At 39.9% G+C, this 16,234-nt stretch overlaps 2 protein-coding genes across 2 annotated transcripts in view; both read left to right on the plus strand.

The window, feature by feature from the left end:
- LPGAT1 (lysophosphatidylglycerol acyltransferase 1) overlaps positions 1–16,234 on the plus strand; it is a gene marked incomplete at its 3' end in the record, with an annotated part of 85,844 nt that overhangs the window by 57,834 nt on the left and 11,776 nt on the right. The window lies entirely within an intron of this gene.
- LOC308265553 (translation machinery-associated protein 7-like) lies at positions 12,905–13,123 on the plus strand (the record flags this gene model as incomplete). The annotated part of the gene is made up of 1 exon (XM_080699340.1): positions 12,905–13,123. One exon carries the CDS (start codon positions 12,905–12,907, stop codon positions 13,121–13,123), a length of 219 nt encoding a protein of 72 aa, XP_080555466.1.

Below are 16,234 nucleotides of genomic sequence, written 5' to 3' on the forward strand. Positions count from 1 at the left end.
CTACTCAAATAACATACTGGCTTAAGAGAACCTGTTTCCAAATAAAAAGTATAAAAATTGGTCTGGGAGTGTAACCAGAGGTAGAATGGTTTCCAGGAACCCCACTACCACCAAAAAAAAAAAAAAAATAGTTAATGATAGAATAGGATAAAATATTTCCAAATGCTATATCTGAAGGAATATTAATATTTCAAATAGAAATCCTAAAAATTAGCAACAATAAAAGCAAACAGTACAATTTAGAAATAGGTAAAATACTAACATAATGATCTCCAAAGATAACCAATCTTAGTTGTCTACTGGATGGAAAATCTTGTTTCTCTGGTTCTGGTGTGTATTACAACTATTTCTTCTTTGTAGTTAATCTCTTTGAGTATTTTCTCTAGCTCTGGTTTTGAACACATAAATTCCTTCAGTTTCTGTTTGTCATGGAAGCTTCTTATTTTCCCATCTAATTTGATAGAAAGTTTTGCCGGGTAGGAAATTTTTGGCTGGAAGTTGTTTTCTTTCAGAGTTTGGAATATGTTACTCCAAGCCCTTCTGGCTCTCATGACTTGGTTTGGGAAGTCTGGAGTGATTCTAATTGGTTTGCCTCTGAATGTCACTTGGCCTTTTGTTTTTGTTGCCTTTAAGATTCTGTGCTTGGCTTCCACATTGGTCATTTTGACAATTATGTGGCGTGGGAACCTCTTCTGTCATCTGTCTAAAGGGAGTTCTGTAGGTTTCCTGGACCTGTGTATTGACCTCTTGTTCTATGTTTGGAAAATTTTCTGCTATCATTTCTTTGAAGAGATTATTGATCCCTTTGGTTTCACCTTCTTTTCCCTCCTCTATTCCGATTATTCTTAGGTTAGCTCTTTTAAAATGGGCCCATATTTCTTCAATGTCAGATTCCTGCTGTCAGATTTTTTTTCCTAAGTTATAAATTATGCGTTCGTTTTTGGAGTGATCATCTAGGCACGAGATTCTATTCTCCATGTGGTCTAATCGTCTGTTTATACTTTGAATTGAGGCCTTTACCTCAATGATCACATCCTTTATTTCTTTTAGACTCTCTCTGAATTCTTTTTGAAGTTCCTGTATTATTTCTACAGTTATATTCCTGATTTGATCTTCTGGAGATCTCTGAATTTCTGTGTTATCAGGTGCTGATAATATGGGGTTGTGGGCATTCATTGCTCTATTGTTGTTCCTCTTTCCCATGATTTCAGAATTTTGTGCCTTCCCTGGGTCACTACGACTTCACTTAGGGTGCTCTGTATCTCGAGTCTGTGGTAATCTCAGCCACCAGTACTCCTTTACTGGGTTGTATCGCAAAGTCTCAGACCCAGGGAGTTAATCGAGGCTGCGCGAGACCGTGGGGGTGCCGGGCTGGGCATTTTCCCACAGTGCACTGCGAGTAGGCTTTGGTATCTCTGCCACCTCTACTCCTTCACTGGGTTGGACTGCAAAATCTCAGACCCAAGGAGGAGATTATCAAAGCTACGCAAGTCCCTGGGAGTGCAGTACAGGGATTTCTCCTTTAGGGGCCACAGTTTTACTCATGGTAATTGTGCGCGCTGATCAGGAGCTGTCGCAGGGTGCGGTGAACTCACTGTTGCCGCTGGCAATATGGCGCTGCTGCCACACCCTTGGCCGTGAGGCTGGTGTATTTCTTTTCTGGTTTTGAGCTCTGTTCTGAGTCCCTGGAAGGCGTGATGAGCTTGGCCACTGGGAGATTTAGGCATTCTTTGCACTGAAAGAACTGCTGAATTACACTCGAATGATCTGCAGCTGCTCACTTCAGCTCCTTGTTTACCTTTTCTCTCTGGAGCCTGATGCTGTGAGGGAAGATGGTGCCGGTGCAGCTCTGCTGCCGCCTTTGCGGGCTTGATTTCTTTTCTGGTCTCTGGTTGTTCTATTCTTGTTTTCTCTGTCCCTTGTGTTTACATTTTTTTATTTCTTTGTTGCTAGTGTTTTCTGGCTATGAAAAGCGCTGATTTTGTGGCAATAGAGATGGAGTTTTAGCAGGACTCGTAAATGCTGCTTTTCTCGGTTGCCATCTTCCCGGAAGTCCCTGTACCTTATTATTTATAGATGTACATATATGTACATAACCTAGGAGTCTTGCTGGGACAGATAAGGAGGTATTCTTTCCTTTTCTTCCCAGGAATTTATTAGAGGGATTATTGTCTGGTCAGTGTTAGGGAAAGAACAGGACATGTGTTCCCATAGGGAAGAGAGCAGATGAAAGGGCAAGAGAGAACAGAGGTGTCTGGTGTCAAGATAGGACTGAGGTTTAGAAGAGCGTGTGGAGATGAACATAGGGCGTGTTCCCAGCAAATCTCAGGACTAGGCTCTCCTCCACAGCCTGACTCTTGTGTACTATTTGTAGTCTATCAAGGCACCGTTGAAAAAAAGACTGGTTTTAGTTTAGCCTTTCTATTTGGTTATATTTTTAAAGTATTAAACAGTGATGAGATGCTTCTAATTAGAATAAGAGTTTTAATGTGCAGCATTAGAAATCAGGTATGTATATACATATATGTGTAAATTTTATGTGAATAACTGTGGTTAAATTTCTCTCTCACTCATTCACTCACTCATCATCTCTCTCTTTTTTTTTTTAATATTGGTGATTGAGCCTAGGGACATTCTGCCTCTGAACTACACCCCCCACATACACACTTCTTTGCAGTACTGGAGATTGAACCCAGGGGCTTTCTACCTCTGGGCTATGCTCCCAGACTCATTTTATATTTTATTTAGAAACAGGGTCTCACTAAGTTGCTGAGAGCCTCACTCAGTAGCTGAGGCTGGCTTCGAACCTGTGTGATCCTCCTGTCTCAGCCTCCTAAGCAGTGAGATTACAACCATGCGCCACCACACCCTGCTTCCCCAGCCCTTTTTTGCTTATTCGAAGCAGGGTCTCACTAGGTTGCCGAGAGTCTTGCTACATTGCTGAGGCTGTCCTCAAACCTTTGATTCTCCTATCTTAGCCTCCCCAGTAATGGGAGTGGGAGTACAGGTGTACACCACCACATCCAGTTCCCTTTTCTCTTTTAATGGCAAGAAAAATAATTTCATTGACTGCCTAAAGTAGGGAACAGATGCCCAAAAAGATAGAAAAAGGTTGTTTGGAAATCATAAAGTTGAATGAAAAGCAATAGTTTTGCTTGATGTTGACTTACTTATTTTCACCTACAGGCAGGTTTTTAAAACTATTTATGAGCCGGGCATGGTGGCACACACTTGTAATCTCAGAGCTTGGGAGGCTGGGACAGGAGGATCACACAGGTTCGAAACCAGCCTCAGCTACTTAGTGAGGCTCTCAGCAACTTACTGAGACCCTCTTTCCAAATAAAATATAAAATAGGTCTGGGAGTGTAGGCTAGAGGTAGAAGGGTTTCCAGAAACCCCAGTATCACCCAAAAACAAAACAAAACAAAAACTATTTATGGATTTTTTTATCATTATCATTATTTGCAGTACTGGGGATGGAACCCAGGGTCATTCTACCTTCAAGCTGCACCCTCAGCCCTATTTTTATTCTTTATTTTGAAACAGGGTCTCACTGAGTTGCAAAGGGCCTCACTAAGTAGCTGAGGCTGTCCTTGAACCATGATTCTCCTATCTCAGCCTCTCAAATGCTGGGATTACAAGCCTGTGCCACCACACCCAGCTTGGGTTATTTTTTAATAACCTTAACTGACTTTAAAAATATAAATCATCAGCTCTCATTGTTAGAGAATTTAGTTGATATGACCACTTACTGGCAATGGTTTAGATAGTATGTTAGTACTATTGCTAGTTTTTTTTTTTTAGTCTAATAAAAAAGGAGTATGACATGTGAGTCAAGAAGTAATTGAGCCGGGCGTGATGGCACACGCTTGTAATCCCATCATTTGGGAGGCTGAGACCGGAGGATCACAGTTCGTGGACAGCCTCAGCTACTTAGGCCCTCTGCAACTCAGTGAGACAGGGTTTCAAAAATAAAGAATAAAAAATAGGGCAGGGGGTGTAGCTCGGAGGTCAAATGTCCCTGGGTTCCATCCCCAGACCCGCAAAAAAAAAAAAAAAAAAGTAATTGTTTCATTTTGTTTAGCTTTGATCAAATAAATACCTTTTGAACTATATCATGTATCTTTTTTTATTATGTGCTACTGGGGTTTGAACCCAGGGGCATTCTGCTTCCGAGATACACCCCAACCCTATTTTTTATTCTTTCCTTTTTTCCTGGTACTGTGGTTCCTGGAAACCCTTCTACCTCTGGGCTACACTCCCAGACACCTGGTTTTTTTATATTTTTATTTGGTAACAGGGTCTCTTAAGCCAGTGAGGCTGTCTTCGAACCTGCAAGATCCTTCTGTCTCCACCTCCCAAGCATGGGGATTATAAGTGTGTGCCACCACGCCCGGCCTATTCTTTATTTTTGAAACAGGGTCTCACTAAGTTGTAGAGAATCTCACTAAGTAGCTGAGGCTATCCTCAAACATGCAATCCTCCTGTCTCAGCCTCTCAAGTACTGGGATTACAAGCTTGTGCCACCATGACCAGCTGAAATATATTATGTATTTTAATTTCTCCATTTTAAAAGAAATAATACAGTTAGTAAAAGAGCTAAAATATAAGTCCTAGAACACTAGTACTGCTTAAAGGACATTTAGGTCAAATTAAAATAAATTTGGAAGTGGAGATATTAAATCAAACATGATTCTAAGAGAAATTTTAAGTTGAAAATACAACAGGTTTGGGTCTGAGGGTACAGCTCAGTGGTATAATGTTTGCCTAGCATGCATAGGGCCCTGGGTTCAATCTCCAATACTGAAAAAACTCTACACACACACACACACACACACACACACACACACACACACACACACACACACTTTTAAAAACCTTAACAATTCATAATAACAATCTATAACAAGTTTCTGTGTATTTAAGTACTGTGTGTCATCTTTCTGGCTACTTTTCATAGAGGGCAATGACTGCCCTCTCCTTATGTAGTATATTTTAGTGCTAACTGAGAGCTACAAGATGTGCCGAGGTTGCCGGTACTACAGCACACCCTTACCATCGGAATTCACTAGGGAAGCCAGGCATAGTGGAGCACGCCTGTAATCCCAGTACATGGGAGGTGAGGAGGAGGATCTCAGCTTCACAGCCCACCTCAGCAACTCAGTGTAGTCCTCTGCAACTTAGTGAGCCCCTGTTTTGAAACAAATTAAAAAATAGGCTGGAGTATGACTTAGAGGTAGAATGCCCCTGGATTTAATCCCTAGTGCCAAAAAAAAAAAAAAAAGAAAATAACTCACTAGGGAATTATGACAGCTGGCACGATTTATTCAACATTAACTGGTAGCTAGAGCATCTTGTATTTTCATAATATATTTCTTTGCTCCTCAAAGCTATAAAATAAGTTCCACTACCTATTCTTTACTTCATTAGAACAAACAAAATGGGACTCACATGACAAGTACCTGGAAATCTCTGAGCAAAAATGGCATTTTTCCTACAGTGACTTCCTTTATACTGTGTTAATGAGTTCTTAAATTTTTTGCTCTTTTTTAAAATAGTAAAACAATATTTAGGTTAAAAGAATGTGCAGTAGGATGTTTTTTAGTTTCTAGATTTCTGCATTGATGCTTAGTAAAAACAAACAAACAAAATAAAGGCACAAGCATGCTATAGCTTATTTTACGTGCTTTGATAGACATAGGTTGTACCAACCTCAGTGAATGCAGTGTTGTGAGCACCAAATGTTATGCTGGTAAAAAGTATTTTAAACTACAACATACCTTACAAATGGAAAGTGTAACTATTACAATATACATAAAGTATGTATGGATTATTAAATCCAGTATTAGTAAATCAGCATTACCCATATATCTCAGCTATTTACTACTTTAAAAGATGCCTTTTCTCATTTATTCTGTCTCATTATTATATATTGCTTAACTATGGAAATGTTTTTTATTAATATGCATATAATTACATTATTGAGCTTTGTGAAAAGTAAGCTGGTCTTAAAAGAGGAACTAAGGCTCAATTGTGGGAAACACTTGAGAATAAAGAAATTTTTCTTCCCCTTCTCCCCTTTGTATTTCTGTTAACCAGAAGATAGTTAATTACTATTAAGTAGAAGACACAGTACACTGGTGTTAAGTAGTTTATGGCAAAGTTAAGCATGATTAGATTTTAATTGCAGGGATAGAGTATTTACAGGGATAAAAACAAAAGTAACCCTGACCTTAATATAAATATCTGCTTCACTTCAAATGAGGACAGTGAGTTAGAGATGGTAATTCCTTTGTACAGAAGTAGCTTGTGTTTTCATTTGTAAAATCTTGAGCAAAATTCTAACATTTAGTGTAGGGTAATAGATTACTATATAAGCTGAGGTATTGCGTTCATGTCTAATTTGACTATAGAGGATTGGTTGCTTTGGAGAAGGCATTCAATTAAGGACTTTGGTGCTAACTTCAGCAGTACATATACTAAATTAGAACAATTAGGGATTTGAAGCAATAGCTTATTTTCAATGGAAGTTAATTTAGAAAAGGAACATTTAATTTGTTAAAGACAAATATGCTTACTAGCAGGAAGGTACAAATATTAACGTTTTGATATATTTGCTTCAGGGTTGTTTTGCTTTGTGGATTGAGCCTAGAGGTATTCTACCTCTGAGCTACACCCCCAGGCCTTTTTAATTTTATTTTATTATTTTATTTTATTTATTTATTCTTCTGGGTCTGGGGATGGAACCCAGGGGCATTCAACCTCCGAAGTATACTCCCTGCCCTATTTTTTATTCCTTATTTTGAAACAGGGTCTCACTAAGTTGCAGAGGGTCTCACTAAGTAACTGAGGCTGTCCGCAAACTGTAATCCTCCCGTCAGCCTCCCGATTGCTGGGATTACAAGTGTGTGCCACCAAGCCCAGCCTTTTTTTTATTATTTATTTATTTATTTATTTATTTATTTATTTATGGTACTGGGGGTGGAACCCAGGGGCTTTTCTACCTCCAGGCTGTATACTCCCAGACCTATTTTATACTTTTTATTTGGAAACAGGGTCTCACTAAGTTGCTGAGAGCCTCACTAAGTAGCTGAGGCTGGCCTAGAACCTCTGCGATCCTCCTGTCTCAGCCTCCCAAGTGCTAGGATTACAAGCGTGCACCACCACACCCAGCTTTTATTTTGAAACTAGGTCTCATAGGTTGCTGAGAATTGCACTGTGTTGCTCAGGCTACCCTCCAACCTGCAATCCTTCTGTCTCAGCCTCCCAAATCCTGATATTGCGGTGTGTGCCACCATGCCCAGCTAGGGTTTTTAAATGAACAAATGAAGTGATACTCCAGTTCAAACTAATAAGATTTTCAAAAATCAAAAATGATGACTTTGACATACAGGTAGGAAAAAATGATCTCTTATAGACTGCTAACGAGATTGTAATCCGATATGACCACTTTGAGAACTATTTGACTCTATCCATTAAGGGAGAGGTACACAGACCCCATGATTAAGCAGTTCTCCTGCTGGGCACATACATACCTACATTAGTTTGAAGAGTATTATTAGAATTACACCTGCATAGTGAGAGTAATTGTCAAAAGAGATGAGAGGAAAACATATTTATGAGAGAAATTACTAATACAGTATAACATTTAGTAATTTTATGCCCCAAAGTATATGTATTAATGATAAGTATATCATCTTGGTTTTCCCTTCTGCTATTACCTTGACTCACCAATATTTGAAAAATTAAAAATCAAAATAATAGCTTTAGGGGCTCTGATTTTAAAAATAAGTTATTCCTCCAAAATAGATTTTTACAGATTCCCCCCCCCCCCCCCGGTATTGGGGATTGAACCCAGGGGCATTCTTCCTCCAAGCTACATCTCCAGCCCTTTATTTTGAAACAGGTCTAAGTTGCAGAGGACCTCACTAAGCAGCTGAGGATGGCCGCAACCTGTGATCCTCCTATCTCAGCCTTACAGAAAATTTTAAACCAATCAATAAAATCTTGTTGGCCCATCACTCCTCTTCAGTAGTTATCAACTTATGGTCAGTGTAGTTTCTCTGTGTTATTTCTGAGATCCCACTGGATTATTTTGAAGGCAAGTTTCAAACTCCAAATCATTACATTTATAAATATTTCATTGTAAATTATTTAAAATGTAAAAACATAAAAGATGAGAACACCTTGAAAGATATATTGTGTTTATACAGGGGAAGACTCAAAGTAATAAAGATGATGGTTCTTCAAAAAAAAAAATCTGTAAATTTAATGTAATTCCACTCAGAAATTCAGTGTAGTTTTTTTGTTTGTTTTGTGGGTCAGGGGATGGAACCCAGGGGCATTCAACCTCTGAGCTATACCCCCTGCCCTATTTTTTATTCTTTATTTTGAAACAGGGTCTCACTAAGTTGCGGAGGGCCCTCACTAAGTAGCTGAGGTTGGCCGCGAAGCACAATGCACTGGTCTCAGTCTCCCGAATGCTGGGATTACAAGCGTGCGCCACCACACCTGTCTTTCAGTATGTTTTTTTGGTGGTACTAGGATTCCTGGAAATCCTTCTATACACTCCCAGACCTATTTTTTAATATATATTTTTATTTGGAAACAGGGTCTCTTAAGCCAGCGAGGCTGGCTTCGAACCTGCATGATCCTCCTGTCTCTGCCTCCCAAGCGCGGGCATTACAAGCGTGCGCCACCACGCCTGGCCTCGGTATGGTTTTTGAGGAAACTTGACAAAATGATTCTAAAACTCACTTGATAGAGTAAAGATAAATGAATAGCTAAAGTAGTTGTAGTAACATAATGTATTGTAATAGAGTTCTCCCTAGAAACAGAACTGCTAGGATATAGAGAGATATAAAGAGAAAGATCCATTGTAAGGGATTGGCTCATGTGACTGGATGCTGAGAAGTCTTACTGGCTTTTAGTTTTTAAATGTATTTTTACTTCTATAACTCTTTCATATAACATCAAAATTTATGCCTTAATCTCTCTAACTTAGCGAGGCCCTTAGCATCTTAGCAAAGCTCTGTTTCCAAATAAAGAAAAGTAAAATAGGGCTGGCATCATAGCTCTGTGGTAGAAAATGCCCTTGGGCTCAACCTTCAGCACCACACACAAAATAATGATAATAACTAAATTACAGCTCTATGTAATGCTTTCACATTGTTTATGTCCTCATGTGGCTTCTTGGTTTGCTGTGGCTTTGATTGTTGCAAGGAGCAGGCTGAAGGGTAAGGGGGCTGGGCTCTCCCTGGATTTGAAGGGAAGCAGTGGAGTAGGTGTTAAAATGTCTTAACTCTCAAAATTATTTACTAACATGACTATAGGTTTTCTACCTGTCCGGTCTTTGGGATTCCTGCCTTAGTTTATCCTCTGAATTAAAATAGGTAAAAGTATCTGAGGTAAAAATATAAAAACCTGAGTTCCTGAAATGTATTTTCAGATAACTGTCTTTTTTTTTTTTTTAACCTTTCTAATGGTTCCAGGGAGAGCTGTAACTATTATTCTGTGGTACATTGAGGATTAGGCCTGAGAAGCTTACCTCAGGATAATGGCTCAAAGTAAAACTTCTAAAAATTTAATGCTGGAAGATATTCTCTGTTAAATTTAACAGTGTCTGTTCTTGTTCATAAGTCTGTATTTTGTAACACATAGTTTCTGGATTTCTGAATTATTCTTGTCATACTCACTCTGACAGTGTCAGTTAACTGCCCATGGTATTGATAGCTATCTCCAGATGGCACCTCATAAAGATTTACCCTGACAGACTACTGTCCACTTAATTCAGCTTCGCAAACCTGAGCTCCCACTGCAGACCAGGCATTGACTTATACATTGGATATACAATGATGGGTATAACACATACTATACAGGTACATAAGAACTAAATAGAACATAAATTAGTATAATCATGGACATGGTTACAAAGGATAGAGTTGGTGCCAAGAAGGAAATTTTAACTGTCTAGAGAGGAGGAGGATGGACATGAAGGAGAGAAGAAAATGATGTAGGATAGCCAGATCCTTATCTTTCATAGTAATGTTTTTTCTCTCTTCCTCCATCTCTCCTTTTCCTTCCTTCTTTCCTTTTTTTTTCTCTCTCTCCCTTTTTCTCCCTCTCTGTCTCCCTCTCTCCCCCCCCCCCATCTCTTCCTTTTTCTCTGTCTCTCTCAGAAATCCTGGTAGTGGAACCCAAGGGCCTTCTACCTCTGGGCTATAGCCCTACTTTTTTATTTGGAAATAGGTTCTCAGTAAGTTGCTGAGAGCCACATTGAGTAACTGAGGCTGACTTCCAGCCTATGATCCTCCTGTCTCAGCCACCCAAGTACTGGGATTACAGGCATGTGCCACCACATCCGTCTGTAGAAAGTCGGTGATAAGTTTAAGTGAGATAAGCTAGAGATCGTGATAGTTACATGGTTATGTGGCTATTAAATTTCATTGTCTACTGTGCAGTATACTTTGACTTTTGAAAACTGCACATGTTATTTAGCTAAAGACGAAAAAGCTTTAATCTTACTTGCTCCTTTGGGCCAGACTCAAGTGATACCCCTCCATGCATCATGTGCCATATATGAACATGCATCATGTGCCATATATGAACATGCATCATGTGCCATATATGAACATGCACATTCCTTCATTTAAACTCCCAGGGCAGCTCTCTAGTCTCCTGATACAGCACTTGTATTCTGGCTGCTAGCTTTTCCCTCCTTCTGCTAGATTATTAGCCTTCTGAAAGCAGAAACTGTTTATCTCAGAATCTCCCTCAGTGCTTAGTCATTATACATAGTTGACATAATTGAATTGTGGGGTTTAGTCATGTTGTTTGTTGGCTCACATTTTGGAGTCTTGTGGTTTAAAAATTCAAATGTTCTAGCTCTAATATAGGGAGTACCAGCCAGGCGTGCACACTTGTAATCCCTGCGCTTGGGAGGCTGAGACAGGAGGATCACACAGGTTCGAAGTCAGCTGAGGCTGGCTTAAGAGACCGTTTCCAAATAAAATATAAAATAGGTCTGGGAGTGTAACCCAGAGGTAGAAGGCCCCTGGATTCCAACCCCAGTACCACCAAAAAACAAACAAACAAACAAACAAACAAAAACTAATATAGGGAGTGCTATCTGCTAAGCATTATTTTACATCTATTTTTTATTGTACTTTCATCTACTGCTCTTATTGGAGTTTATGGATTTTGGTAGAATACTCGACCTAAGAGCACATTCTAGATTACTGATAATAAGAATTTTTGTCTCTCATAAACAAGGAGCCAGTACTCACTTGGGTGGTTATTCATATTGCAAAGGTTTGTTTCTGATATATATGAATTTATGTATTCAAATTCCACAAGAACTCCTCTTACTTGATTCTAAGAGGACTAGTATTCAGTGCATTTGATCCTTTGCCGTATTAGGGGATTAATGGTTATAATAGTTTAAGCCCATGGTAACCAAACAATCAGTAATAGAAGTAGATTGCTCTTGAGAGTGAGCATTCGGTGTGCCCTCTGCCTGCGTCTTAGTCAAGAGAATATCCATGCTATTCTGGGAGTTTGGTAGGGCAGGTTCTTCATCCAAGCCTTATTCCCATGCTTACCCGGCATTTAAAGTGATACTTTATCAGTCTCATCATGTGCTTAAGTTGGTAAACCTAAATTTCTGCTGAATTCAGCCTTATTTTTAACGTCAATTTTCTCCTAATAAGGATATTTTAAATACTAACCAGGATCTCCTTTGGCCCTATTGTGTGTTAGCTTCTTCTTTTTTTAAATTTTTTATTGGTGCATGTTAGTTTATTCTTAATGTTGCTTAGACTTGATTTTATATTAACAAACTAAATTAATCTTGGGCAATAAAATACATACTACAAGTACTATCTGATGTGATTCAACATGTCTCTCTTATAAAGAGTACCTGTTCAGTGCTAACCATTGGGCTTATGTTATTCTTAGACCAAAGAAAACTTCAGGTATGATTTACTTGAGCTGGGTTTTAAAGGATGATGGGTTGGATTTAGGGAAGAGTAGATGGGAGGGTATTTTGTGCAGTGGTAACTATATGAACAAACATGGAGCTATGGAAGTTTAGCACATGTGTAGGAAACAGTAAGTAGTCTGTGATTATGCTAGATTTTTGTCACTATAACAAATGCATGAGATAATAAACTTACATCGAGAAGAGATTTATTTTGGCTCATGGTTTTAGAGGTGCTAGTCCACGATTGGGAACAACCATTGCTTTTAGGTCTTTGGTCAGGGTACTAGATGGCAAAGATGGAGACCGTGTGGTAGAGCAAAGAACACTCCCCTCCTCACAGCCAGGGAGCAAAAGGAAGGGGCCAGAGTCCCACAGTCTTCTCTAGGGGGAACAGCCCCAGTGAACCAAAGACCTCATCTAGGCCCCATCTCTTAGAGGCTCCAGCTCCTCCCACTGGTGCCAGAGGATGGAGACCAAGCCTTTAACACGGGGATCCTTGGAAGACACTTACCTAAAGCATAACAGTAATATAACATGCCTAAAGGGAAGTTGTAGAAGTAAGTTGAGAAATTGAGTTCTGATTTTGATGCACCTTAAAAGTCAACCTAAATATTTGTATCTAAGTAATTGAAAGCCCAGTTTAAATGGAGTTAGATTGGGGTGGGGGGTATTAGAGATGGAACCCAGGGGCATTCTACCTCTGAGCTACACCCATCCCTATTTTTTATTCTTTATTTGAAACAGGGTCTCACTGAGTTGCTAATGGCCTCAGTTAGTAGTAGCTGAGGCTGTTTTTGAACCACGACCCTCCTGTCTCAGCGTCCCAAATGCTGGGATTACAAGCTTGTGCCACCACACCTGGCGTGGAGTTAGATTTTAACAATCAAGAAATGTAGCTGGGGGCAGGTCTAGGGATGTGTTGCCATGTCCAGCCACAAAGGTGGCAAGAAGAAGCCCCTGACACAGCCCAAGACACAGGCCGAGGAGAGGGATGAGGAAGATAAGGCTTTCAAGCAAAAGCAAAAGGAGGAGCAGAAGAAGCTGGAGGAGCTGAAAGCCGAGGCCGCGGGGAAGGGCCCCCTGGCCACAGGTGGAATTAAGATATCTGGCAAAAAAGTAATCTATCCTGTGTACCTGAGATGATGGTGACCCTTGATTCCATTCCTATTTAAACAGTTGGATTCTCTCCTTTTGCCACCTATAGCTAGAATGAAGTGTTGTCTTCAAATCTGTTGTAAATTTAAGAATAAACTTAAAAAAAAAAAGAAAGAAAGAAATGTAGCTGGGTGTGGTGGCGCATGTCTGTAATCCCAGTACTTGGGAGAATAAGACAGGAGGATCAAAAGTTTAGGGCCAGCCCAGCAACTGAGATGTTGCTTAAAAAAATAAATAAATAAAAGCTGGCGTGGTGTTGCACCCTTGTAATCCCTGTACTTGGGAGGCTGAAACAAGAGGACCTGAGTTCGTGGCCAGCCTCAGCTATTTAGTAGGGCTCTTTGCAACCCATTAAGGCCTTGTTTCAAAATAAAGGAAAAATAAGGCTGGGGGTATAGCTCAGAGATAGAATGCCCCTGGGTTCTATCCCCAGTACTACAAAAAAGAAAAAGAAGGAAGGATGGACAAATGGATGGATGGATTAAAAGAGCTGGGGAAAACAGACATGGTGGCAAATGCTTCTAATCCCAGCACTTGGGAGGCTGAAATAGGAAGAATCGTAGGTTCACAGCCAGTCTCAGCTACTTAGTGAGGCCCTCCTCAATTTACTGAGATCCTATTTCAAAATAAAAAAATAAGGCTGGGGGTGTAATGGAGTTAGAATGCTCCTAGGTTCAATCCCCAACATCCAAAAAAAAAAAAAAAAAAAAAAAAAAAAAAACTGGGGACTGGGGATGTAGCACAGAGGTAAAATGCTCCTGGGTTCAATTTCTGAAACAATGAATAAATAAATAAATAAATAAAGTCATATAATATCCAAAATAGGAATAGTTTCACCATAAGTTTTACTTAATGACTGAAGCTCTGGTGCTCTCAATGTTGCTCTCCTTTCTGGGTTGGTTTCATGCCCAGGCAGAAGCTGGGTAGCCCAGAAAATCAAGACCGCACACTTCCATGAAACACAAAAACAAGAGGAAAAACTATTTAAAATTTCAGGCAGTCTTCGTTCAACTTTTCCCTACAGCCCCTAGAGAATCATCTTCTTGGCCCTGTTTCTAAGCCCACCCCTGGCCCCAGCAATACCTGTGCTGAGTGAACAGTGGATGATGACTGGCTCTGACATGGGTTCTTAGTGGGAAGGTGCTAGGATACTGCACTTGGCAGATTTGCAACATTTGTTGTGGGTATATTTATTTTTACACTTTAAGGAGAAGCTAGAGAATCCTGTCCTCTTTAGTATGTGAATAGTTTAAAAAAGTGCTACATATACTGCAAAACTCTGTCAAAAGCCAGGCATGGTGGTGCACGCTTGTAATTCCAGCATTCAGAAGGCTGAGACAGGAGGATCTCAGTTTGCGGACAGCCTCAGCTACTTAGTGAGGCCCTCTGCAACTCAGTGAGACCCTGTTTTAAAATAAAGAATAAAAAAATCAGGCTGGGGGTATAGCTCAGAGGTAGAATGCCCCTGAGTTCCATCCCCAGTACCACAAAAAAAAAAAAAAAAAAAACTGTCAAACAGCACTAAATTGTCTAAAAGTAAAAACTCAATAATTCCGGCTGCCATTCACTTAAAAGTGAAATCTACTTTTGAGGTTTTAATTTTGAGGTTTTAAAAATATATTTATTTTATTGGTGCATTGTAATCATACATTGTGTGTGTGTGTGTGTGTGTGTGTGTGTGTGTGTGTGTGTGTGTGTGTGTGTTACTGGGGGTGGAACCCAGGGGCGTTCTACCTCCAGGCTATACTCCTAGACCTACTTTTATATTTTATTTGGAAACAGGGTCTCACTAATTTGCTGAGAGCCTCACTCAGTAGCTGGGGCTGGCTTTGAACTTCTCAGCCTCCCTAGCGCAGGGATTACAAGCATGCGCCACCTGCCCAGCGTCATCATACATCTTGGTGAAGGGCACACGTGCGCACAGCACTCATGGAGGCCTCTTCCTGTCCCTGCCCTATTCCCTCCTGCTCCCCTCCTTTCCTGCTCCGAATAGCGACTGACTTTGGTGAGTTTGTATTTGTGTATCTTATCTACTGAGGTGCTTTCCTCTCCCCCCTCTCATCTCCCTCAGTTAGGTTGCCTTCATTCATCTAAGGTTTCTTCTTTGGAGTCCCTTCTCTGTCCTGTTTTCTCTCTAGCTTCTGCATTTTAGGGAGAACATTCTACTGTTCACTTTTTGTGATTGACCAATCTCAGCATAATGTTCTCCAGTTTCATCCATTTCCCTGCAAATAACAAATTTTTTTTTTTTTTTATGACTGAGTAGAGTTCCATTGTGTACATATCCTATAGTTTTGTAATCTATTCATCTGTTGATGGGCATCTCGGCTGGTTCCAGTTTGGCAATTGTGAATTTTGCCACCATAAATATAGATATGCATTCATTACTCTGGTAGGTTTCCATTCTTTTGAGTAGATACCCAGGAGTGGTATTGCTGGATCATATGGTAGGTCCATTCCCATTTTTCTGAGCATCCTCCACACAGTGTTTCCTAAGTGGTTGCACTAATTTGCAATCCCACCAACAGTATATTAGAGTTCCTACTTCTTCACATCCTCACTAGCACTTGTTGTTTGTGTTTTTAATGATTGCCATTCAAATTGAAGTTAGGTAAAATCTCAGGGTGGTTTTGATTTGCATCTTTCTGATTGCTAATGATGTTGAGCTTTTTTTCATACATTTATTTCATGCCATTCATATTTCTTTTGTGAAGTATCTGTTTAGTTTACTTACTCATTTTTTTATTTTTCTTTTGGCGGTGAGTTTCTTGAGTTATCTGTATATTCTAGATGTTAGTTGAATATCAGAGAAGTAGCTGGCAAAAATCTTTTCCCATTCTGGTGGCCCACTATTGACATTCTTGATACTTTCCTTTGCTGCACAGTTTTTGCAGTACTGGGGATGGAACTCATTCTACCTCCGAGCTATACCCCCAGTCCTATTTTTTTATTCTTTGAAACAGGGTCTTACTGAGTTGCAAAGGGGCTCACTAAGTAGCTGAGACTGTCTGTGAACTGCGATCCTCTTATCTCAGCCTCCCAAATGCTGGGATTACAAGTATGCACCACCATGCCTGGCTGATCCTCATTTTAATTTCT

The sequence above is a fragment of the Muscardinus avellanarius genome (genome assembly GCF_963383645.1).
Source record: "Muscardinus avellanarius genome assembly, chromosome: 7".
NCBI lineage: Eukaryota > Metazoa > Chordata > Mammalia > Rodentia > Gliridae > Muscardinus > Muscardinus avellanarius.